Genomic DNA, 26,035 nt, shown 5'->3' with positions numbered 1-26,035 from the left:
AGTCATTTTCTGGACCCCTTGCTTTCACTTCTGACACTAATTCAGCCCATCATTCTATCTGGCCTTTGCTATCAGTCATTCCCTCACCCATTTTGCTCTTACAGATTCTGCCATTGGGAAATAACTGATCCATAACTTTATTAGGACCAACCAAATTCCCACAAAAGATTGGGCAAGCTTTCAAATTCTCCAGAACTCTCATCACACTTGGTGGTAAGAAGCTTGGGATGGGAACGGAACAGACGAGTCCAGCTAGATGTTGTAGCCATGAAGTCTGTGACTTAGACCCAGGCTCGAATTGGAGATTGCAAACTGAATGAACTAGTTCCTGATAAGTGTAACAGGTATCACATTATAGCAGACATTCTGGGGAAAAGATGCAATGGCTGAACCCCATTTCTAAAAATATAAGGTCAGCTGAAATTCAGATTTGACTTTACTAATTTTTTAAAAATCAAGAACCTGTTTTACCCAGAGCAAGAAATTCTAAAAGGAAGTGAGCTCAGCTGTTAATGACTCAGCTGAGTCTCATGACTACTTTCCTTTTAACTTACTTCACTGCCTCCTCTTTTACTGGCCTAGTAAGAAAGTATCAAACTTGCATAGTCATCAGGCTATGTTACAGAGATTCCTGAAAAAGAAAAATTGAGAGGTTTACAATTACATAAAAATTAACTACCATAAAATGAACAAACATTGGATCTACCTTGGCATAATTTTCTGCTTTAAATTATTAGGAAAATTGCAATTAATGTTCATGTATTTCTTGCAGTATAAACACAAGAGGTAGGGATATACTTTTTTCTGCAGGATACCAGGCCAGGGGGAAAAAAACAAAAAAACAGCCAAATGAAAAAAGACAAAAACTTTGTAGGCTGTTTTCGGGATAGCTTGGTATCCTGCACCGCTTGGCTTGATGTTCTTCAGGAACAAAATAAAATGTTTAAAAAGTGTTAGCTTTCTTTCAGTTTCTATGGACTTCCTCCTTTTGTTTTTGTAACTTGTTATGGTTCGTGTGGAATGAGACAACTTGACTCCAGAAAGGAAGCCACAGACTGGAATTTACAAGAGCTGAACAGGGCTGCCATAGGACATTTTTGAGTTGCCATAAGTTGGAGATGATTTGATGGCACATAAAAACAACAACAATGGTTGATGTGGAGTCCTCCATACTGACTACATCTTCCCTTGGTCCAAGAGACAGAAACCTCCCTTTTGCAAGTAGCTGCAGCAAGTTGCTTAAGCAAAGTGGATGACTCAGAGAAGGTTGTTAGTGGGTCTCCACTGAGCCAATCTATTCAACATTAAACTGTCCAGGTGCCCAAACAATAGGAACCTGCCAGTGGCCATCTCAGAGCTGGATAGAAGCCATAACTGGACAGTCAGCTGGTGAAAACTAGTGTTTCTTATCAAATATCAACCCAGGCCAGGAGGGAGACCCAGGGGAGAGAAAATTCACTGGAACTAGAGTTGGGGGTCTTTCTTTTCCAATACAGGTGCCAGGAGCAAGTCTCCCAAGAAACAAGGGAGCTTTAAGCAGACACATGGCAAGATCACCCACATCCAAAAGGGAGAAAACTATCTAAAGACACCAGAAGAACTGACACAAACACAGTAGATCTTCAAGGAGTCAGGTTGGCATTTTAACAGACAACTGAGCTAGCCAGATCATGTTTTCCCCTTTTATTTGTCCTTTGCCACAGATTTGCTACTTTGAACGGCTTATTGCATTGTACACTGAAACCTATTTGGCTCATTGAACCACTTATTTTTGTGTGCTTAGGATGTGACCAACATTTCCCCCCATTCAGTTCTTTTTCCCAAATCCTCAGTAAACCTTTTGCCCTGCTTTCTCCAAACCCACTTGTGTGCTTTGTGGGTAAAAGGAGGAGGCTCACAAGCTTCACCCATTTAATATACGTGCGAGGGCCCAGTTAGGTAGGATGAGGCATCTGTGTTATCCATGTAAAGTGCAGGAGGGTGGTCTGACTTACCTCTCAGAGGAGATACACAGAGGGCAAAACCCTCCTCTGCCTCCTGCCACCCATACTTCCTTGCTTTTCTCCCAGTCCCGCTACCTCCAGTTTTGAGGCTGTACTGAGCTGACGAAAGTGCCCCAATCAGCTGTGAGGGTGCATTTCCCCCCTATAGGCATAGATGTGCCCCCCCCCCCACCCACTGACAGTTTAAGAGAATGGACACATGCATGAACCAATATGGCCAACTTTCTCCTGTTTGGCTTTCTTATATTAAGCAGGTAAAGCTTTTCTTGGCTTGAAAATAAATTGTAGCTAATTGCTGTGTGTGATACTAATGTTCAAGACTGGAGCAGGTCCAGTAACTATAGTGTCAGAAACTGGGCGATTAAATTTTCTGAAGAAGGATATGTAGGGACTGAATCTAAGTCCTTGTTTCTCATTAGGAACATCAAGGAAGCAAGATAACAGCAATCTTTTTTTTTTTTTTTCAATGGCATGTTCCCCTTTCGAATTATAAAACTTTTGGTTTTCTGACTTATACTTGAGATCACAAAACAGAAGACTTGTGTTGAACTGTTGGCCTTCTGAAAAACCTTCTGTTGGCCCCTTTGGCTTGTTTGAAGGAACTGAAATCAGATGTCTATGACTCAGCTAGTCCCATGATCATTTTCCTTTCCTCAATACATCCTAAAGAGGGAGCTCTAGACTCAGATTATATAATGTGTAAATATTTGTAATCTGTATCTTTTGGTCTGCTTGTTCTGTCATGCAAGCACTTGAGAGTGTTCCAGAACTGACTGGAACATGACTATTATATTTTGAGGTTACAAGAAATTATTAGGCTTTGTCTCTTCCCTCTGATATTATTGTTCTCCTAGAGAATGATATGGATCATTGGAAATGAAAACAGACATCACAGGTATACAAAATTTATTCTGTTGGGTTAGGTTTTCTGTAGTTGTAACAAGGCAGCCATAATCAAGAACAACTATTTGAGGCTGGCAGAGGATCATAATTCTCTTACACCAGAATCTAAGACTGAAGTAAGAAGATGCCTAGATGTTTCATTTAGAAAAGTTGATAATGACATACAAACATAGAAACAGAGTGAGTCAGAAGGGGTCTCCCGGGCCATCTAGTCTGACCTCCAGCACTAGCCGGCTCCACTCATGACATGCCCACCATGTGCATGTCCAGCCTATCTTTGATAGAAACATAGAAACAGAGCGAGTCAGAAGGGACACTACCTCCTCCGGATGTACCAACACATATATTGATGGAAATACTAGGAAATCCTACATGACAACATACAAGATACAATTTTTAATTAACATGCCGATCTCCTCCCAAAAAGTATTTATTAGTATTACACAAGTAAGTGTAAAGTTTGACTCTCTAAACAGGAAGTTATTGCAAGAATTTCTGCCCAGCATCTTTTTTAGAATATAAAAGTGCTTTCTTCATAAGTGTGCACTTTCAAAAACTTTCTATCTTAAGATCAGAAGATGAGCACCTTACATTAAAACAGCTTCCTTTTTTTTTTTTTTTAATGCGCTCTTTTAAGACATTCTCTTTTCTGTTTAATGAAAAAGTGTGTTTGGCTCCTGTGTATCCAACCTCCTTGCACAAAACAAAACGATACAGCTCAACCACCAGAGGGAGAGCATCTTAATGAATTGCACAGTTCAGGGAAAAGTTTCCACATTCATAGAGAGTCCCATGTTCATTCACTGAAATAAGATGATGTAAAAGGTGAATAATATATTGTGCATTTTGCATGTTTTGTGTGGCCAATTTCTGGTCCATGTTCTTCATTGGCATCACAGATTTCCAATAGTTGGAGACCAAGAATGTTAAAGAAAAAAGTTCCAAGATCCCGGAAACTACCAAAAATGGTTTTCCATTTAAAATGAAATGAAGAGCTGCCTCTCCTGGGAGCTCTTTCTCTCCTTACTTTTTCCAGGGACCAGGAGTGCCAAAGCATCGCCCCACAGTCCTGAGGTCTCTGCCCTTCCTGTTGTGCTGGTGGTAATGGGGAAAGGGGAGGCAGCATAACTAAACCACCCTATGATGGATGGGGGTTACTCTGTAATAATGGTGCAAAACTTTGGCCTAAGATCATGAGTATCATAGCGCACAACACATTGTCGCACTCTCCCTTGCCGGTGCGCCATGTTCCATGTTTTCAGAAGATTGCGGTGGGGTGTATGGAGGGTGTGCTTTAAGCAAGAACAACTTGAGACACCTCACTGTTCTCTCCTGAGAGCAAGCATGAGATCATTTAGCTTGCCTTCTATAAAATTTACATTATAGTAACTTATTTCTAATTATGCTCATAGATTTACACATGCAGTTGAGCATGTGCACATTTGCCTTTTTTTTCTTGTGGGCCTTAGTTCTGGTTCTTTTAGGTGCCTAGCACCATTGCTGTCAGCAAAATTTACTTTGTATATTGTAAGCTGCCTTGACTACATTACTCCTGTGCTCAGGTAGCATCGAAATTAAAATTACCTACACTCCCAGTCTCCTACTCTGTGCTTTCCCTTGCTCAGTATCTCTACACTCCAGGTTCTTTCTTTCTCACTCACTATTCCAATATCAATCCCCAATACCCCATCCCACCCCTTCCACATTACATTTTCTCGGACATAAAACAGAGCCTGGAAAAGCAGGACTGGACTGAGGAAGTCAGCTTCCTGGGCTGGGAAGGAATGATGAAGCATCACAAATGTATTGCCCTGCTTTTCCTTCCTCTCTCGGCTTGGGAGGCCAATGTCTTTGATGTATCGTTTCCTCTCTTCTCTCCCACAGCCTGGTTTACAGCATTGTTGTGTCTCTGAGACAGCGTGAGCATGAGAAAGCAATAGCATGCTGAGCACTGGCTCTTAAAGGTTTGGATTAGACAGACAACATCACAGTGACATGATGGCACTCAGTGACAGAGAGGCTCTAAGGATGCCTTTCCAGGTGAAGAGTTGCCCCACTTCACACACCCAAGAGGAATAGATAATTGAGCAAGGGCAGGCCAAATTCTCTGGACCATCCCTCAGAAGTCCTTGGCAGCATGGCCAATGCTGGGAATTGATGTCCAGAACATCTGGAAATCTGCTTTCTGCTTACCCCACCATAGATTTGAACCAAGAGCTTCCAGTTTTAGATACATAGCCAGAGAGGGTGATGTTAAAATAGAATAGTATTAAGTAATACTAGTAAGTAGAGCATCAGTCCCTCCCTGTGCCCAATTTGGTGAGGTTCTGTAGCACTGTAATGCAACTATGCTACATCCAATTTTGGCAACCACAGTCTTAGTTGCATTGCCTCACAGCTGAGATCTTGGCTCTTTCGCTTTTGGTCATGCTAAAGCCTTATGATTACAGGTTCTTCTTTGATGTTGCACTTCATTTTTGCATTTCAGACTCTGGTGGCACCAATGGACATGCCCTAAGTAGAATGGCTGTGAGAACAGATGCTGACTGCTAGACCATAATGATCAGGATCATTTTGGTGATGAAACCTGTGTAACAACTTGGATCACTTTACAAACCACAGGTTGTAATACTACACTATATCCTAAACAGTAATTTGTCAGCACAGTGGCTCAGCTGAGTTGCCATGCTACAGTTAGAAATTACTTGGTTTGGAATGATGCCACGACAAGACCACTACAGTACAGGCGCAAACCAACGTAATGTCTGTAGCCCTGTGAACTTGGAGGATTGAAGGGGTCCTACACAGGGCAGGAAGAGTACGGAGGTGATGGCTGCTTCCATGTCCTTCCTGCCCTCAAAGCAATAAGCTGTCCAAGTGCTGTCTGGAGTAGGATGGGAAGAGTCTTGAGACACTACTAGGAATCCTTCTGCTCTGGCAGCACTGCTCTGCTCCACTCTCTGCCCTCTCCCTGCCCACAAACCCCTTCTCTGAGGTCGTGTTTGTGACCCAGGTGAAGCAGCCAGTGCTGTTCTTTCTGCCCTGCTGCAGGATGGGGCAGGGGAGCTCTGAGCTCAAAATCTCAGCTTGGCTGAATCTCAGGGTGAGTGTCTGAGGTCTGAGCTGGGGCTGTGAATTGTCCTGGGCTGTCTGTTAGCCATAGGATTGGACTGTGCATGATTTTTAGTTAGCAACCAAAATTTTTCATTGTATGGCTTTAGCTGGCTAACAGTATGAGGTTGCTTAGAAAGTGTTATGATTTTCTACTAAGGACAGGCTGGACATGCACATGGTAGGCATGTCATGAGTGGAGCCGGCTGGAGGCAGGGGTCAGACTAGATGGCCCAGGAGGCCCCTTCTGACTTACTCTGTTTCTATCGTTTCTACCAGGCAATTTATTTTTTATATTCCTGTGCCATTCATCAGCTCTTAGGAAAATACTTGGTCTGCTTTCTCTAAGGGCAGTTCCAGTTGCTGGATTCCTTAGGTATTTCATGCTGACTCAGGGCACTGGTCAACTGTGCCAGGTGGCACATCTCTGTCACTGTGACAATCTTTGTGCTAAGTGCTGAGCCCAGTTTATCCACCATTCCCCCTCACCAGGCAGCTCATGGGACCATAGATCAGTGAGGGGAGCTTTAGGTCTCTAAGAGCTCATTTTCAGCACCCATGCCAAATTAACAACTCCCAGGATACTCTGGAAAGGAGCAATGTTAGTTAAGCTGGAGTAAAGCTGTGAACTATGTGCTGTAGATCCGACTGCAGTTCCCCTGGCAAGATCAATGACTGGAGAAGAGTAACCATGATACGTCATGAGACCACTAGGAAAACCATCCTAGTGCCCTGAAATTACAGGTAGTTCTTCTCTGGGATATGTCCTGATCAATCACCTAGTTTGGCATTATAGTCCCTTAGAAGGCTGAAGCCCTAAAGACCCAATAATACACGTGTATTTCTGAGTGACAGTGACCAGTATAATTTCCAATATAATTTCAGCAGTGCTGTCAGCCACCCATCCGTGGAGCCTGCATGGCCACAATTAGTGTTCTTGTTCAGTGCTGCAGCAAAACAATTTATTAACACATTCTTCAAGGCCAACCAGTCATGGGCATATTATTTCAACATCATTTTGCTGTTCTTGCTAGTTAATATATCACTAGTAATCTTTTAGATTCTCCATTTAAAGGCAACATTCATAGTTTACTTAGTATATCCACAGGAAGTGGACCAGTCATCTCAGCATGCATTTATCGAGTTGTACACCCATTTATTAGCTAATGATATTGAATTTCTTACAGGCCCTGCATTTCTCATTTGCTTTTACCAAAGGTCTGTCCATGTTTTACTTTTTAACGTGGGCTTTCATTTATGGAGCCAGTTTTGCAGACTCGGGCCCTCCCTGTCCCACAGATGTGGAGGGCAAGCTGTGTAGCCTCTGTCCAAGCAGCCTCACACGCTTTCCCTGCCTTCCATCCCACCCACTCTGGGGCAGTACCTGGGCAGAAGGCCCCATCAGCATGGCATGGCTGTTCCATGGCTGTACTACGGCTGTTGCACTAGCACGGCTGTTGCAGCCTTGTACTACCACCAGCCCTTCATCCCATCTGGCCACTTCATTCCCACAAACTGTTCAGAGCATATGGGAACCCCGTTGGCTGAGATCAGGGTCCAGCTGGGTCAGCACTCGAACTTAAGAGTTGAGAGCCAGATATCTCTGAGCACTCTCTGAAGCAAAGCATGATGGTGGGAGTAGTCAAGCTGAAGTCGTCTCTCCTGCTTTTCAAGCAATCTACTCCAGTAGCCGTGGCTAAGGCGGCTGTGCTTAATTTGAAGACATTCCTTCCTGCAGTCTACCTTAATTCCACTGTCAATCTGTTAGGGTCATCAGATGGTAATCTGGCAGGATGAAAGAATGCAAAGGCACATTTCATTCTCTCCACAATGTTTGGGCTTTTATAATCCCCTGCCTTTCAAGAGTGGTTTATTTATTTATTTGATTTATAAGCTGCCTGATTAGCCATAGGCTCTCTGTGCAGCTTACATACAATCAATCAGAGTAAAAATCAACGATACAATAAAACAATAGTAGGAATAAAATTAATAGTAATAAAACAACTGATAAAATATATAAAATAAATGATAAATTAATAAACTGAGAGGGGATATAAAGCAATTATCTAATAATATAACATAATTCACAACCAAAATTTAAAAAACATAGTTACACTTAAAATGGTAGCAGCAACTAAGTTTAAAATCAAGCCTAACAGATTTACTCTTCAAAATAAGTGCGAAACAAAAAGGCCTTCAGTGTTGATGCCAGCCTAATTTCTTGCAGAATCAAATTTCACAACCAGGGTGCAATGCAGGAAAATGCCCCCCCCTTTGCCAATTCCCACCTCATGTCACTTGGGGGAGGAGCGTGGTGGTGGGGGGGGCTCCTGTGCTGATCGCAGTGATTGGGAGAGTATGTACAGAGAAAGGTGCTCCCTCAGCCTGGCCGCAAGCCAGTTAGGGCCTTGTATGTTAATGTAAGCAGCTAATGCAGGCTGCATAGGACCAGTGCAATGTGCTCATGAGCACCTGTCCCTGTTAGCAGGTGCACCGCCCGATTGCGAACAAGTTGCAAAGTCCGAGCCATCAGACATGCTCAAGTGATTATTAGTCAGTATGTGATAACTTACTAATGAATGCATTGATGTATAAATCCCTATTAAATGTGATGCATAATGTGATTATATTATTTTATTTATCTAAACAACTTGATATCCTAATATCTCTAAAAGTGCAAGCTACGAATGGAGAAGTCTGTAGGCCTCCAACCTCAGAAGTCTGCAGGTGTCCTGAGAAGAGCAGGGGAAGTATGGAAGCAATTGTCATTGCTCCTGCCCCGCCAGCCAACTAGGCAGCCAGTTCTGGCCATCTAGTTACAGCACTGGGGGGCAGCGGGGAGGAGCCTGGTCTCTTCCTCTCCCCATCCCCTGGAATGCACTGGAGAAGTACAGCATGACTTGGAAAGAACTTCACAGTGCAGATTCCCTGTTCTGAGGTTAGAGCTCCTTTTCAACATCAGATCTGGGAATCCAAAGTATCTCATGGCCCTCTGGACATTGACTAAGGACCATAGGATCACTTTGCCCTTGGCTTAATATGCTATTAATGTGTTGGGAGAAAGACAGTGGCTTTTGGTGCACAGATGAGCACCACATGAGCTTAAGAATTGAGCTGGCTCTTGTGAGAAAAGACTGTGTTTAGGTAGCCAGGTTCCAAAACATACAGGGCCTCTTGGGTCGTAACCAGCACTTTGAATTCTGCCTGGAAACAGACTCTTACTAGTGAAACTTGCATAGCAAGAGAGTCACATGTTCCCTGCACTACCCCTGGTTAGCAGACTGGCTACAGTGGCCTGCACCGGAAAGTTTCAGAGGCAACTCCACATACTGTGCTGCAGTAGTTGTAACCACAGTAAGGCCCAAATTAGAGCAGGGACTCTTGTCTTGGGTGCCGACTTTTGTCTTTCTGCAGAAAGCTTTTCCTCGCTCGGCCACACTCTCAGGTAACACCCATAGCAGGAACAAATGCAAGATCCCGTTGCAGGGCTCTGCTCGCAAGCCATGCGTTGCATTCGCCCTCTTTGTTGCGGAGACATCCTGAATTTTTTTCCACTGAACTGAGGAGACTATGATTCAAGGAAAATAAACATTCTTCTTCCTGTGTGTGTGCGTGTTGCACATAGATATGATTAGGTGATTGGTGGCAGCCAAGAAAGGATTGAAGAGGTACATTAAACCGTCACAAATCCTTGATCAGTATTCAAGGCTAGCCATCTTACTCCCAGTATTGGAACAGTAGATATTAAGGGCTAAACTAGACATGATGTGAGAATCTGTAAATAGACACTCCTCTGTTTGGAGTATTAATAGCAGTAAAGGGTGTGGATTGGGTTCACAGCACTGGAGCATGAAGTTTTTGTTTTGCTCACCGGACAAAACATCAAGGTCTCTCCCATGTTGCCTCTATTTGTCAAATGCAAGCATACTTTATGAGCAGTGAGGCATGTCCTCCCCCTGGATGTGAGAGTAAGCCTTACTGAATGCAGTGAGACTTACTTCTGTGTAAACAGACACGGGATCAGAATGACAGCATCAGCTTCAAGTAGATTCTCAGTATCAGCTGCAGCAGATTGGAAATGAAGGATATACCTCTGTGACTGTACTCAGATTAGTTCATCATGCATACAGAAGTACCATTCTGCTCCCCACAGTTCCTGTCAAACCAAGCTTTTGTTTGTTCATAAGCATGTTTTCTTGAAAGATGTAGTCATTCTTTGTGCCATAAACCGCATTTGTGGTTACACAAGCTTTTTGCCAGTGACAGCTGGTTCTGTTGTGCGCTGCTGTAATACATTTTCAGTTGGATGCAAAGAGTAATGAGAAGAGAAGCCCCTAAGAAAACAAATGTGCTTTGACTGATAACAGTGATGTATTTACAGAAGGTGTGATGAATTTTGTAGCCTACCTGCTTCCCTACTCAGAGGGCTTAATACAGAACACAAGAGAACAAAGCTTTAAAACTGTGTTTGCCCTTCATAGGTTATAATATGATACTCTTCTCTGGGGGGGGGGGGGTGCCTTTAAATAGTATTCCTCAACCCAGTGCACTGCAAATGTGTTGCATTGCAACTCTCATCATCCCAGTATCTAGGGTGGGAGGAGTTGTAGCCTAACCATCCACAGGGCTCTGGGTTGGGGAAAGCTGCTTGACTGCTTTGCTACTGCAGGAGAACAGGCAGCCAGTTTCTACTGTTCCAGCTTTTCCTTCACCAGCCCTTTTGCTCACTTCCCAGCAGCTACAGTCAGGATAACTGGAATTCGGAACTACTGCAGTCAGGCGAGCCCTGCTTCCAACCCTGATGCAGAGCCCCTTTCCCCAGCCTAGTGTTCTTCAGAAACTTTATAGTCCAGCTCCTGTTAGCCCCAGTCAGAGGCCAGGAATGCTGGAAGTTGTTGTCACCCAAAACATCAGGAGGGCACCAGGCTGGGGAAGGCTGATGCGGAGACAAAGACATGACTGCTCTGTTCCTTAAGTGTTAGCAAGAGGGAACGAATGGAAGAGTGCCTGGAACAAGAGTGGGCGGAAAGTAGATCTCCAGATGTTTTGGACTTCAACTCTCAGAAGCTCCTGCTAAGTATGGCCAATGGTCAGGAATGCTGGGAGTTAAACATCTGGAGATCTACTTTTCATCCATCCCTGAACTGACCATGAAGACACATGTCCTCACTTTTCCCCCAATACAAAATCCACAGTCAAAACAGCAGATGGTGCTACTGACTTGGCTGAAGTGCACCAAACACATCCTAGACCCTGGAATACCATTGTCTTTTCTCTCACATTCTGTGTCCTCAGAGTGCAAACAAGCAAAGATGGAGAGCAGCTTTTCCCTGCTGCTTTGGATTTAGAATTAACCTACAACTTGAGTTTTCATTGCTGCTTCTCCTGCCAACCTGAGTACTTTAGAAACTGAAAAACGATACAGTATCTTTGCACAGTAAGGTTATCTCTAGCCAGAGGTACTGTTAACTCCATGGTTGCCAAATTGTAGTATTTATAGCCTTGGGGATGCTTGACTTTTTTTTTTTTTTTTTAGTGGAAATGCCAAATCTGTTTCAATGCTTTCCCCCACCCCCTGTTCAGAGAATGCTCAGGCACATTTATGTGTCCTCTGCTCTGCCAATGAACCATACGGGGAGGGTAGAAAAGCACTGGCTAGTTAGCAGCTGACCACTGGCTCTCTCAGCTGGAATACTTAAGGCCAGGGAATGCAACTGCCTCGAGCGCCATTTTTGGTAGAAGGGTGAGGTGCAAGTCAAATTATTGAGTGGCAGCAGTAGAAAAAGGCAGAGAATAATAGTTGGAAGGGAGGTGTGGGGCAGGGCGTGGGATTAAGGCTAGGGGGCCTGTGGCTGCCAGTTGGCGCCATATAAATGTGCATTTGTGCGCGTAGGACTACTAGAGCACATACGTATATATACTTGTTAGATTTATGGTAATAGACTTTTTGAACAATATTGTTCAAAGTTGATGGAAAAAATATCAGAATTATTGCTGTAACCAGTCCCTACTCCCTAAAAGGGCAGGCAAATCATCATATGCAGCCCTGACTACCTGTGGAGCCTACACAACCAAATGCCCTCCAGATATTCTGGACTGCAATGCCCACAAGCTCCGTTCACTGGCCACGCTGGCGGAGGGCCTCAGGGAGCGGAAAGCAGGCATTCTGATGTGCAGCAAGCCACAAAAGGAAAAGGCTTCCTCATCCCCAGGCTGAAATACCAATATTTCTCTGTACATGTATGAACTTTCAAAACTAATGTTATATTCCCGTGTGCTTTTTAGTACTGAAGGTGACTTCTACAATTTACTTTTCAATCTAGATCTGCAGTGCTGCTGTGGAACTTTGCCTCCAGTTCATGCAGCCTATTTTAATTCTGTGCCTCACTTATTCGATATCTCCTATAACAGCAGGTACTGTGTACTAAGACAGTGCTAGGTGACATGGTGCCCACAGGCACCACTGCATCCTCAGAAACCTTTCTTGGCACCCACCAAGATTTTCTGTCTCTCATACATTCTTTTTAAATTCACTCATTTTCTTACCAGCGCCTGGGATTACAGTGAAATAGGTACTGTTGGTGCTGAAAATGGGGTTCCAGGGAGTTTAATGGGTTGGGGCTTGGACTCACTTCTTCCTTTTCTCAGTCTTTTGGGCAGTTCACTTATTCTCACACCATTCATTTTTTGGCAGTGAGTACCAAAGCCTGTTGATTAAATGTGGGTGGAGGAAAGGGGAGGAAAAGGTGCTACTGGGAGATGCTTGAAGCAAGAACACCACATTGATGAACCAGATCCACAATGCAGGAATCAATACCACAAGGCAGTGTTGCATGAAACCATCCCCTTGCGCCTGAACCTGTTTTAAATCTTGCAAAACCATGACAATCCATCCTAAAACCATAATGGGGGAAAGTATTGTGAGGAGAACGACACCATTCTCACCACCTGCTCACGAACCTAAGCCATTCATACAGGGCTGGGATCCACTGCAGGCATGGCTGGGCACCTACCAGAGACCCACGGCCTGGCAGGGGGCCACTGGGCTTGCTCCCCCTTCCCCTGCCTCACCCGGGTAACCTCCTTGTTCACCTCCCTCTTGCTCCAGCCAAGGCAACAGAGGTGAGAAGGAGCAATGCATGCTGCCACCTCCCTGCTTGCTGGCGCTCTGCCTAGTCAAGCAACGGGTAGCAGTGCTGAGAAAGATGCAGATAAACAGCAGGTGGTGGCAACGGTGCTGAAAGGGTGGACCAGGAAGGGAAGGAGAGCCCACGGATAACTTTCTGTTCACAGGCCCTGCCACAGCTTGTCAAATAATAAGCGGCAAATGTTACCACTAATGCACACATACATGATGTCGGCCCTTAACTAGGAGGAAGTGCACTATATGCTTTCAGTTCAGGGACGATTCAGGCATGTTGCTTGCAGCCAAAACCACTTCCATGCAGTGATGCTCCATGTGGAAACGAAGCATTATAAATAATTAACCGCAGAGCTAGTGCTAGTCAAGCGAAACATCTCTGTGGCACTGCCAATAACAACTCCCATGGAGAAAGTGCTCATTTTTAACAGAACTCCCATGGGAACAGGAAAATAAAATGTGAGGCAGCTTTGACTTTTGCTTTGTACTGAGCCCATTAATGAGTTTGAAAGACAAATGACCGTGCCACGCCTCATAATGGCAGAGATAGGGGACCCCCAGCCAGCAGGCCCGTGCAGGTTCCCCCTGGAGCCTGTAAGTTTGGGCTTCTTCCTCCAGCTTCGTAAAGAGCAGAGCTAAGCCACCCCGCATCCTCCCCTGTTTTGCACTGCGACTCTGGCCAGCTGTTCTCCCTCGGGGCGGAACTGAGCAGTACCAGGGGATCCCCCCCCGGCGCACTGTTCACTCCGCTGTAGCACATGCTGCAGATGGGATGCAGTCCTCAACCTGTAGCCCATTTGCTAGGGGTTGATTCACGCTTTCATCTACAGAGGATGACCAGGAATTGAATGTGTATACTGACTCAGTTAAAATAAAACCTTTCACGCTTGATGCTGCTACTGACCAGCTTGAAAAATGATTCTTGGTAGGTGTGACATTACACTGACACATACAAGTCATGGCATGTGGTTGCTCTGATTGTGTTTAAAACGGACCTCTGAACCAGGACGGATAACAAGACCGTATTTGTGGCGCTGGGTTACGGGGCGGTAGTGGCTGGCCCGTTTTCGTGCCCGTCCCGGGCTGGAGTCCCAAGACACTCCGTATTTGCAGGATGTAGGGCGGCGAGGAGAGGGTCTTCGCTTCTCCGCTTAGTCGAGGGACCCTGTCCCTGCTGAGGTGCAGCTGACCCAGTTCGGAGCCGGGGCCCGGGGGTGCACCCCTCCGCCCGCGCTTTGGCCAGCCAATTCCAGGCCCCGCGTCCCTCGCCGGCAAGCGGCTGCCACCGCTCTGCCTCGGCCCCGAGTACACACGCCAGCCGGCGTGCCCGCGTCCGCTCGCACGTGTCCACCGCCATGCACGCCCTTGCACAGCGGCGGGCAGCCCGGCGGAGCGCGCGGCTCCTTTAACGCGGCGCTGCCATCTCCGCCCCTTCCCTTCCTCGGCGGCGGCGGGCGGCGGTGGCGGCACAGCAGCCCCCTCTGTGCGCCAGGCCCGGGAAGGCGAACGGCGGGGGAGCAGCCCCTGCTGCCCGCTGGAGCCGGCGGCCCGGTGGGGCGCGGCCAGTGCATGAGGGCAGCGGGCGGAGGCGCCGGAGAAGAAGAAGGCGGGGGCGGGGGCGGGGGCGGCGGTGCTGGTGAGTCTCTCCCGCCCGACCGCCCGGGCACAGGCAGCCCCTGCCGCCGCCGCCGCCGCTCCTCGCCGGGGCCCGGGAGGCCGAGGCCGCCGCGTCGCGCCCGGGACATGCGGCCTCTCCAGCCGCAGCCATCGCCGAGGAGACGGGGGACATGAGGCTCCGCAATGGCACCTTCCTCACGCTGCTGCTCGGCTGCCTGTGCGCGCTCTTCTCGCTCTCCTGGTACGGGGCCTTCGGCGGGCACAAAGGTAAGCGGGGCTCGCCGGCGCGGGTGGAGCGCGCCCGCCGCCTGGCGCACTGCGCTTGGCCCGGCCGCGGGAGGGCGGCGGCAGCCCCCTCCGGGCGCCCGGATCGGGCCCCGGAGCCCCCCCGGCTCCTGCGCGGGCGGGGCGCGGGCGGAACTTGGGGTTTCAGCGACTCCGTCCGCCTGCTCGGCTGCAGAGCCCCTTCCGAGTGTGCCTGGGGGTTCTGCGCCCTCGACCTGTCATCTCCTCCCTGCATCCTTCGATACTCGGCGCTGCCTCCTCGCCCGGTGTGTTTTCTTCTCCGGCTTACTGCCGTCCGTGTAATTAGAGTTTTGATCCGTTTTTTGGAGGATCTGTTCTGCTGGCACTGAAAGAGCCACTTAGGGAGAGCGGCGATCCACTGTGCTCCTTCGCTGTACAAAGTCGGGATCAGCAACTCCCCACCCCGACGCGCGGTTTCTTTCTTCCGACCCCTTCCCCGTGTCCGTAGCACTGCAGGCAGAGAGTGTAGCAATGGAACAGGTAGTTCCCCGCCACCACCCGCCCCGCGCGCCTTGCTTCTGTGCTTAGCGAAGTCTTTGTGTTAAAATTTACCTTGCAAATCAACTCTACAAGTCTTAGTGTTGCAGGCTTTGCTTCCAAAACTGGGCTTTAGTGGCAACATGCTACCTTCCCCCTGTTGTTCCAGGAGTGCCTGAACTCTGTACCACTCAGAGTGAACAAAAGGCGGAAAATTGAGTTTTCCAGCTTTGCCATGTGCTCCTGTATACTTTCTGTGTGACATCTGATAGCTGCCTGTTGTTTGAGGACACTGGCTTTGCTTCAGGGCCAGGAGTGATGTATGCGTTGGCTTGAAATTATTTGGTGGCCAGATGCTGAGGAGGCCAACAAATGATGCTCCTGGGGGAAGGGTTGTTGCTTTGTGCGTGTGTGTAGTTTTTACAGATACAAAAGATCTTCCCCTTTTCAGTTTATTGCTGGATGACTGCCTTGAACTGTGGTGTTTCTGTGAGTTCTTCTGTCTGCTGCTTTTGCGTATTGTAAATGTGTTTGCATTGTATGTATTAAAGTTGTAATTGTGAGCTTCCCAAAAGCAATGAGAAGAAAACTTGTTCTTATCTTATAGGCTTTGGCAAAGTGATGACTATGGCATGTGAAGGCAGGCAAGTAAAGGGACAGACTATGTTAATCAGGTATTTGGGGATTGTATGGCACACAGAGAACTGAAAAGCGATCAATTAATGTCAGAAAAACACCTACACAGAAATAGCGTAGATGTATTGAAAAGCGGCTTTGATGCTTTTTTCACTGAAAGGTGTGTGCAAAAAAGAAGCTGATAAATCTGGCATTTGGTTTCCCAACATGGAAGTATAAGACATATTTGCCCCACTGTTCATGCATTTCATTTTCTTGCCCTTGGGTCCATCTCGTGCATTACTTTTTCAAGCACAGAAAATAGTCTCCATATAGGAAAATTATGTAGTAATATATGAAGAAGAGTGGTAGTCCCAAAAGTATATCTACTGTAAAGAAAATCAAGAAAGAACATTCATTGCAAAAAATAAGTAACGTTTCTTTACAATCTCAGTGTAGGAACTTACCAGTCACTGCATGCATACGAAAAGAAGAAAATTCAGCCTGGAATGGTTTGAAAGTAGAAGCAGGCAATTCATAAATAAAATCCAGCACTAAAATAGCTTTCCCTTTTCCCACAAGACTTGCTGTGAACTTTGATCCTACAGATATGCAACATAACAGCAGAGCAGAAGATGGCTTGGGTTGATAAAGGGCCTGTGCCAAAGTTTGTATTTGCTATTGCCCGGGTCCCTTATAAAGAAAAACTGAGAATCTCAGGGACAAGCAAGAATAATAAGACAGTGCTAACATTTGTTGCTCTTAGGTGATAAAACTAGATTTTGGGATAATGGGTGAGATATGCCCAGTTCAGGCCCTGTTCACTCTGGACATACTCTGTCTTATTCTGCATCATGTAATGGTGCTGTATTGACGCTGTATCTGGCAGTGGTGGCAGATTGTCGGTGCAAAAGCAATTAACAGCTTTTGCTACTGTGCAATTGTACACCCAGGTTTCCTGAGTTTACAGTGCCACTGTTTTTGTTACACAGTTTTTGATGCCACAGTGGTCCAGCAGTCCTTATCCTGGATCATACACATTAAGTTGGTAGCACAGTACTCACAGGCATAGGTGCTCGTCTTAGGAGAAGCATCAGTTGATTGCCAGGGTGGAAGCTTAACAACAGAGATGCTCAGGAGCAATGGAGATACTATTGCAGTAATGTGCTTTGTGATCCTGCAGGAGTCTCCTACCCTTTGGGGCTGGTGGGTGAAGCCTGTGGGAGTTGTGAGCAAGTGCCATGAGCGCCATCACAAACTGGCTGCCATGGGAGTGCTGCTCTCCAGAAGCCATGTATGCTGGGGTATGGTCAGTCACAAAACACCCGTTTCTTAGAAAGGCAAACAAGTGTGACTTAAAAGGCAAGTAATTTGCACAAGATCCCAAATACATGGCATGTATGCACTGTTTGAACTTCCAAGCACACAGCAACTCCTTTGAATTCACAATTCTTTTTCTCTCCCTCACGCTAACAGCACTTTACTCTTCCCTCCCATCTCACCTCACATTCCCAGCACAAAAGCCCCCTTCGTCCCAGTTGCTTGCTTCCTTCTCCCTTTGAGGATCAGCACCTCCCAGTGTACTAGATCTGTTTCAGGATCACGGTGCCCCTGCTCTCCCATTTACTCACATACTCTGCAGCTAAAGCACACCACCTCCTGCTTTCTCCCGCTTTCCATTCACTTTGCAGACTCCCAGTGCTATGCACAGACTTCTCCATTGCATTTTCAGAATCCCAGCTTCCTCTCCTCCTATATTAGGTCTCCTGGCTGTGTCTGCCCACCTCACTGGGTCCCCTCATCCCACCTTGGTGGGTTACTTTTCCCTTCCCAGTTTCCAGCCAGTGGCATGGAATATGACGCTTCCTTTTTTCCTTCCCTGTTTCTTCTGTTAATAGAAGTATTATGTCCAAATCACAAGAAGTAGTTGTTCTCCCATACTCCTCACTAGTCAGGCCTCATCTGGAGCACTGTGTCCAGTTCTGGGCACCAAGAGTTAAGAAAAATGCGGATAAATTAGGGAGGGTCCAAAGGAGGGCAACAAAAATGCTTTGGGGATAGGAAGCGTTGTCCTGTGAGGAGAGCTTGAGAGAACTGGGCATGTTCAGCCTTGAGAAGGGAAGACTGAGGGGAATCATATCCTCAAAGGCTGTCACAAAGAGGAAGGTCAAGATCTCTTCTTGCTGATACCAGAGTGTAGGATATGGATTAATCAGTCCAAGTTGTGCCAACCCATTTTCAGGCTAGATATCAGGAAAAGTTCCCTCACTGCCAGAGCAATGTGACAGTGGAACCAGCTGCCTAGAGAGGTGGGGGGCTCTCCCACACTAGAGACATGCAAGGTGAAACTGGACTGTCCTCTGGGTGGGATGGTGTAGATTGGTGCCTTGCAACAGCAGGGGGTTGGGCTTGATGGCCTTCATGGCCCCTTCCAACTCTACTATTCTGTGACCCCATGGTTCCCGCTTTGCCTGGGTACCTGGGAGGGCATCTGGTGCCCAGCTGCCTGCCACCTTTCCTTCTAGTGGTATTCCTTCCCAGTGGCATTCTGAGGCATGAGGACCGTGGGCAGCTGGAGGCCAGCATTTCACTTTGTAGTGCTGTTGGCCTCGCATTTTTTAGAAGCAAAAATAAGACACAATTTTAAAAGCCCACAGATATCAGCCGGGCACTTTGTGGGCACAAGGGAGGTATTCATGGGCACTGTATTGCCGGCCCCTGCGATATAGCATAATAAGTGTTCTGTTGTAAGCACTTCTGAGCTTTAGGACTAGGCTGTGACACTATCAGATGTCTCACTTGTGTTTCAGGAGAAACATCTAGTTATCTAATGCCACAGGCCAGGGGGATTTTCCACATCTGGTCACAAGTCCAGTATCTGTTCTCTCATACAGCCATGCAGTTTTTAGCTGATAATGTGCTGCTTTAGCACAGCAAAAATTAAGTACAGCATTGATCAAATCAACTTTTCTGTCAACCTAAATACCAAACTGATCGTGAAATTAATCGTACTTAGTTCAGCCTCCAGCTACCACCTATCTGTCATACTGGAAGAGCAGTAAAATTCCGGCAAAGTTTATAGGGCAAGCTTGCCTCGAGGAAGCTATGATTTCCAAATTAGCAGATGCTCTAGGCTCTTCCCAGCAGCAGAAACGCTAGCTCTTTCAGGACTATTACAAAACTGTTAACTCAAGCATGTGGAGTAAGAGTTTTTTCAGCCTCGTTCATGTGATGATTCCTATGATGATCCAGTATTTTAACAGAGACAGAGAAATTATACAAACTAGCCTAAACATAATATTTGTAATAGATAAACTACCATTACAGTGAGAAGTTGTTAATCATTATGTCCAAACCTGGAAACTCTGGGTTGTTTAACTTCAGTCTTGAAGCTAAAATGCTTTGGCCATAATGGACCCAGTCCTTATTTTCAGATATTGCTAAACTGTGCCAAATCTAACCATTCTTGGTCAGTGGGTTTCTTTTTGCCATTTTAGCCTTCTTTTTACTAGGCTTCTATTAGCTGAGTTGCCCATACTTTGTCACTAAGAAAGCTGGATGGCCAAACTAATTTAGTAGCTAAGAATTACTACTAATATAGTTTATGTTATTTTGGTACCACCATGGAATGCAGGTGTGCTGCATGTTTGATGAGTTGCTCCATTTTAACCTGGTGCAACTTGCCATTCCGTTTTTCAGCTGGGATTCATATGCACAGCTGAATGCCAATGCTGATAAAATACTAATCTGTTATTTCTTTTCTGTATCAATCACATTCTACAATGGGAATAAATCTTAGCAAAAGCCAGTTACAAAATAATTGCTTACAATATGTGGCGCCGTTGGTTATGGAACAGAGTGAAACCATCATGCATTCCCCATCACGTTATATCCCCAGTATTGGGACACACCGGAAAAAGTTGAAGAAGGGACATTATGCACACTGCTTTCGCTAGCGTCTCCTGCTTTATGGGCCATGATGTCCTTGTGCTGCTCAGTAGCAGAAGGACCAACCTATTAATGGACAGCTGCAGGCATGAGTGGATAGAGCTGCTTTGGGAGTCAGGCCTGGAGTAGCTTTGCTAACCCCAGTCCTGTCAAACTGCTCTTGTAAGCAGCTGCATAAAGGAATGGTCGTTCCTGCTATCACTATTAGTTTGGCAGAGCTAATGGACATTCTGCTTTGCACACTACTTCTCCTCTCTATTAACTTAGTGTTTCTACTTTTGCTGCTAGTTTCTGCACTTTAAAAGTCATTAGGGCCACATCATCCATCTGTCTGGAGGTTACTTTACTTCCCCCTACCCATTTAAACAATGTGTCTTTGTTACTGCTGTATAATAGGTTTTGGCTTTGTGATGCCTTTACTTGCTTCCCTTGCATTACTCATCAGCTAAAAGGTTCTTTCAACTGTGGTTTAAATCCCATTAAAACCATCTCCCCACAGAGCTTCAGATAAAGAGATTTAGGGACTGATATAAGTGAAGAAATTTCTAATAGTAGCTGCTGCTATGTAGATCCCGTTCTTGAAAATATTACATATGCTCTGCTTTCATGTACTGTTTAGGCTCTGAAAATGGATGTGTACATATATTTGTAAATGAGTACAAAAGACAGTGAAATATGGGTTTCCATTTGAAAAGGAAACCACACAGAGGTAAGCGCATATTTTGCAACGAGATGATTTGAATAAAAGAAAAGACCCTTTCTGCAGTTTCCATTTGTGTAGACTGCTAATCATTTCCTCTTACTTCATCTAGCCACAAAGAAATGTATTTTATGATTCTATCATTTATAATACTCTAACTCTTTCTAAATTTTATTTTCTTAAATATATATCACCTTGCCTGTTTACAAATCATAACAAACATTATAGGCTGGATCCACATTTAGGTGTGTGCAGCTAGACTGGTAGAAGTGGATTCTCATGCTTCTTCAGCCCCTTGGACATGCTGTGGTTTCAGTGGGCATATTTCAAATTTTGAGAGAGCGTTGTGGGTGCTCTCACAAAGTTGCAGCCGTGGGGCACTTGCTGGTTCCCACGGCGGCTACCATAGTGGGCATGGTGGTCATTTTCCAGAAGGTCAACTGGTATGACTAAAGCATAGTAACTTCCCCAAGAAAGTGCAAGCTGCCTACATGGCCTTGTCTGCTGGTCAGTATAAAAATAAAATCAGCAGTGACACCTCAAGCGTGAGACTGAGTGGGTGTGAGTTCCACATTCTTCTGAACCTGAATAGAGATGGCGCTGGAGGGCAGCCTTACACTTTGTAGTGTGCCAGCCTCCCTGTGCAAAGGAACAATAAAAATTGTGTCAGCTTGGTGAGCACCAAGAAGGGTGTCTGAGGACACATGGATCTCCAGCCTTCCAGGGCCCAAGATGCTCCAGGACTTGGTCTTTTGATGTCTGAGACCAATTTCTGGTCCATGAGACAGTCAAGATTCTTTGCTTGTAATGTTTATATCTGGTACCTTCACTTTTGTTGAAGCAGCACACAATATAAATCATAAAACATGAAATATCTACAAGCCAACCAGCTATAAAACTTTCAAACAAGCCACAACCATCAACAATACAATAATGACAGAGTGGTTTCTGACACAGGATCTTAATGTTACCAGTTGAAAAGGATTGTGCAGCTGTTCTCTCTTTTACTCCTTAAGAGACATTTGCTATGACACAAATGGAAGATGAAGACATCTGGACCCCCATCCCCAGTAAAATTCTGTAAATGAAGCAGCATAATTGCAGGATAAAAGTTTCCTCTGGAAACATCCAGAGAGCCCAGCAGTATTTCATTGCAAGTGAAACCTTGTTGAAATGTGTGTTTATTTTTTATTTATTACATAGTTATACCATCCAGTAGCCAAAGTGCTCTAGGTAGTTCACAACAATTAAAGCCAAAAATACAATATAAAAATGCAGTATAAAGGTTTAAGACTATAAACTTTTGAAGTCTAACATAGAAGTGAAAATCAAAGTAAAACTTGGAGGAAGTACAAAGATTTAAATATAGGGAAGAATTTAGAAAGCAGAAATTGAAGGACTAAAATTCCTGGGAACGTAAGATCAGAACCTGCGCCGGGCAGAACATATAATGTAGCCACTAGGTGGGCCCCTCTGTGAAGTTCATTCTGCAGACAGGATGCCACAACAGCAAAAGCCCTCTCCTTTGCAGTCACCCACCCCTCTTGCTTCAGGAAGGGCTCTTTCATGGCACTCTCGTTCAGGAAACCAGACAGCAAGCAATGCCCTCTCCCAGAATACTCCATTCCCTTGTTTTCTTTCTTCACAACCATCGGTTAGCATTCTGTGCCAACAGAGAATACATAGTCCCCACTGGGACAACTTTTAGTGTAGTTGCCTCTTACTCAGGCTTTCCCTGCACACAACAAATATTTGCAGAAATATTTCTGCAAAACGTCTGGTTCCCCTGGACCCGCTAACACTGTTTTTGGCTGTGAATGGAGCCACACTCATAGAATGAATTAACTGTTCCTACTTCCAGGATTGGAGACCTGCAGTCAAAATGTTGCTGGGTTATTCCAAATCCAAGTATGGTCCCTGATGCCCTGATAATACTTATAACCCCTTTGCCCTTTCTCTATTTCCCTCTTCCCCTCAGGCCTCTGAACCTCACCAGTTTCCTGCTACTTCCCTGTGCCTTCTGAGATCTTCATTTCTGCTCCCCTGTCTTTCTATTATCCTTCACTAGATTTATCTCCCTGTATATCTAGAACTGGAGCAGCCAGAATAGCAGCCTGAAAGTCCTGTCCCTATTGCCATTAGGGTGGCTCAAACAATCTGGCAGTGCCTTCCACCACCATTGCCAAAGGCCTGCCTAGTGTATTGCAGTACAGGAGCAATACATTTCTAGTAATACATTTATTTATGAATTACGATAAATTGTTTGGATCTGTCCACCCAATGGAAGCTGGGCAAAAACATGTGCTGAAGCATTTGAAGGGAAACCAGCAATATTTTAGTTTGAAGTGTAATGATGCTTTGAGCCTGTTTTGTCCATCACCACCTAAAAAACGGCTAGACAATGTAGACTTTCAAAAACAGGACAAAAATGGTGAGTCATTGAGTTCTGCATATGCCAAACATAAGAAGGAAACGGAGTTTTGGTTTCTGCAGTTGAAACCCATTCATTAGGAAGTGGAGCGAAGCCATTTAATTAATGGCCTACCAGTCAGACCTGACTTTGGCCTGCTGACTGTAGTGACAGGCTTGAATGATGATCCAGAGGTGGACACATGCTGTGGTGGCCACATAACAATTAAACTCTTGAACCACTGTGTTCTGTTGTGGCAGCTGCTTCCCACAAAGGAGTAACTCCTTGTCAGTGCTTCTGAAAAATATTCAGCAAATAATTTACCTGCATTAGTCACCCAGTTCAAAGCAGAATGTGTCTGCTTAGCCTTTACAGGCTTAGTCCTGTCACCAGCTGGTAATCATTTGCTAGGGGTGCCAGTGGTGAAACCTGCTTTTCGCATGTGCCCCCTCTTGCAGCGGCCCAGTTGAGCTTACCCCCACTGTATGCGGTGAAAGAAGGATGGATACAATTCTGCATTGCTTCATGTGAAGTATGGGACAGGTTGTTGCCATTCTCCTTCTGTGATTTCTTGGCTTGGCCAAGGCTGCATTTCTGAGCAGACACTGCTCGAAAACAAAATACTACTGAAATCCATGGAAAATGAGTTGAGTTGTGATGATGGCAACATCTGCCTCTCATTTTCTCTTCATTTTTCACCTCATATACTAAAAATATGGAAAAGAAGAATGACTGAGGCCTGTTTTGTTTTAACATTCTGATTCAGTGCTGCTACAAGGAGCTTTTCTGCTTATGGCTCCCTGTATTTGTGATGTGACAGACTGAGTTAACGAAGTATTGTCTGCTCTTCTGCAGTAAAATTAAATTTACTGCATTCATAGGGTTTGATTAACTGCACTTAACTTTTTCAATCAATGTCCTCTTTGTAATGAGGTTTTCTGTGGTCCATCATCACTGTAGGGAATACCTGTTAATGAATTTAAAAACCTCTTACTGTTCCTATACTGCATGAACAGCCTGTTTTCTCTAAGAATAAAAGTCTTTGTTGTTTTTCCTCCCTTCTTTAGGTTAGCCAAACCAGAGGAATAGGCATATTGGGATTTTGGTGAGAAAAGACATAATGCTGAGATCAATTGCTGCTTTTAAAAATCTGCTATTGCCTATCAGTAACAACACATCCTTTTACTAACCCTGTTTTCCACGTGGAATTCTTACCTGAAGTCCTGTCCCCATTCAAAAGCTATTGGGGAAGCTGTCAAGGGATTCAGAAGAACTGGACAAAGATGGTGGCACTTTTGGGACATCCCGTTTGGTGATGGAATCAGATGTTAATTGTGAAATCTCAGTAACAGCATTGTTCGTTGGATGCAATAGTCCTCTTACCAGAAGGCAAAACTGACCAACTAGCACATGATGTGTCTGAGTAGAGAGTGAATTATAGCTCTGCCCTCGCTCCTCAAGGCCTATAAGTGTAGACAGCGCTTGTCCGGATTTAGTGACTACTGTGGGATCAAAAGCAATCCCTTGTAATGTGCCTTTCCAACCTCCTTGCTGTAGATTAGGTTTTAATCTTGGCTTTCCAGACTCAATTATGGAGTTTCTTCTTTTGTGTTACTGTAACCAATATGCCCGTATGTTGGTCCTTCCCCTTTTGCCTTTGGTCCCACCCCAAAGTCCCACTTTTATCAGCACCCACCACTGGGATGACCGCACCATCTGCCCCTGAGCTTCCCCAAATTGTGCTCAACTCTCAGGCTGAAAGTGGCTCCCAGCCCTGCTGCAAATGCTTGTCTAGGCTCTTAAAGGGAAGTGGGGCTCAGCATGCCCCAGCATCAGGCACAGCAAGGGTCCACTGGCAGCGTTCTGTGGTGCTCAGAAGAAGGGCTCAGAGGTGACCTTTGTCAACCTGATTTTCTGTCTGTAACTGTTACGAGTTTAAAGTGCCATCCTGGAAAGTGAGATGCCATGTGTTTTGCTAGAAAAGGAACAAAACACCCCAAAACATAAAAACTCAATGTTTATCCTAGAGAAGTAAGGAAGATTAATGAGGTTTTGTAACCTTTTACAAATCTGGTGTTGCTTCAAAAACACAACATGGTATTAGCTTAGTTTTGCTGTATAAGGAAACTGTGGTTGCCTTTGTTCATTCTGCTGCACTAGCCATAGAAAGACAGGATAGACAATGAGTGAAAAAAGGAATAGCACATAAATTGCCAGAAGGCATGGTACTTGGACTCAATAAGAGGCCCTTAGAAGAGGAGGAGCCAGATCTTGCCACATGCCCTAACTGAGTTGGGGAAACTTGAGCACTCAGTATCTTCTGGGACACAGCCAGAGAGCACTTTTCCACATGAAATGCTGCCCAAGGAGGTTCCTGTAGCAGGAAGCACACTGCTCTTTGTTGATACTCCCTTCCCACCTCTGTGTTTTCCTAGATAAGCTCAGGGCCAAGCTCTGGCCTGATGTCCAAGTGCCGAAAGAGCAGCTCAAGGTTACCATCTAGCAAAAGGAAAGGCTTGTCACTTTCTCTCTGAAAAGCGTGTGTATCTGGCGCTCAGTGGGGCTGCTGCTGCAGCACTGTGATGGCAGCTTCCCCCTTAGCATTACGGAGTCAGCTGCAGCTCCTCAGCAAGTCCCAGCTCAGGCTAAGCTTGGGATCTAGCATCTTCCTAGATGTTGTTTGCAGGCTCCCTCGCCTGTCAGAGGCAGCAAAAACAGGCACATGCCTCTTTAATTATGCTGGCTGTGTTCTGTGACTAAGTGATCACTCCATGCTCTGCTTTGAGATCAGGGGAATGAGGTTG

The 26,035-nt window shown here is 45.5% G+C and overlaps 1 protein-coding gene across 4 annotated transcripts in view; it reads left to right on the top strand.

Moving 5' to 3' along the window:
• Window positions 1-14,823: 14,823 nt before the first annotated feature.
• Window positions 14,824-26,035, top strand: part of MGAT4B (alpha-1,3-mannosyl-glycoprotein 4-beta-N-acetylglucosaminyltransferase B) — a 91,657-nt gene continuing 80,445 nt past the window's right edge. For 2 of the 4 annotated variants that reach the window (XM_044454490.1, XM_044454492.1), the window contains exon 1: window positions 14,826-15,042. In XM_044454490.1, coding sequence (XP_044310425.1) covers window positions 14,946-15,042 — 97 coding nt within the window. In that variant the 5' untranslated portion in view covers window positions 14,826-14,945. Of the gene's footprint in view, window positions 15,043-26,035 lie in introns of all 4 variants that reach the window. The other 2 variants (XM_044454493.1, XM_044454491.1) reach the window with 2 other exon arrangements.

This window comes from Varanus komodoensis, unplaced genomic scaffold (assembly GCF_004798865.1).
Source record: "Varanus komodoensis strain SLA01 unplaced genomic scaffold, ASM479886v1 scaffold7_3, whole genome shotgun sequence".
NCBI lineage: Eukaryota > Metazoa > Chordata > Lepidosauria > Squamata > Varanidae > Varanus > Varanus komodoensis.
Note: the sequence above shows the minus strand (reverse complement) of the source record. Positions and strands in the feature narration are given on the sequence as shown.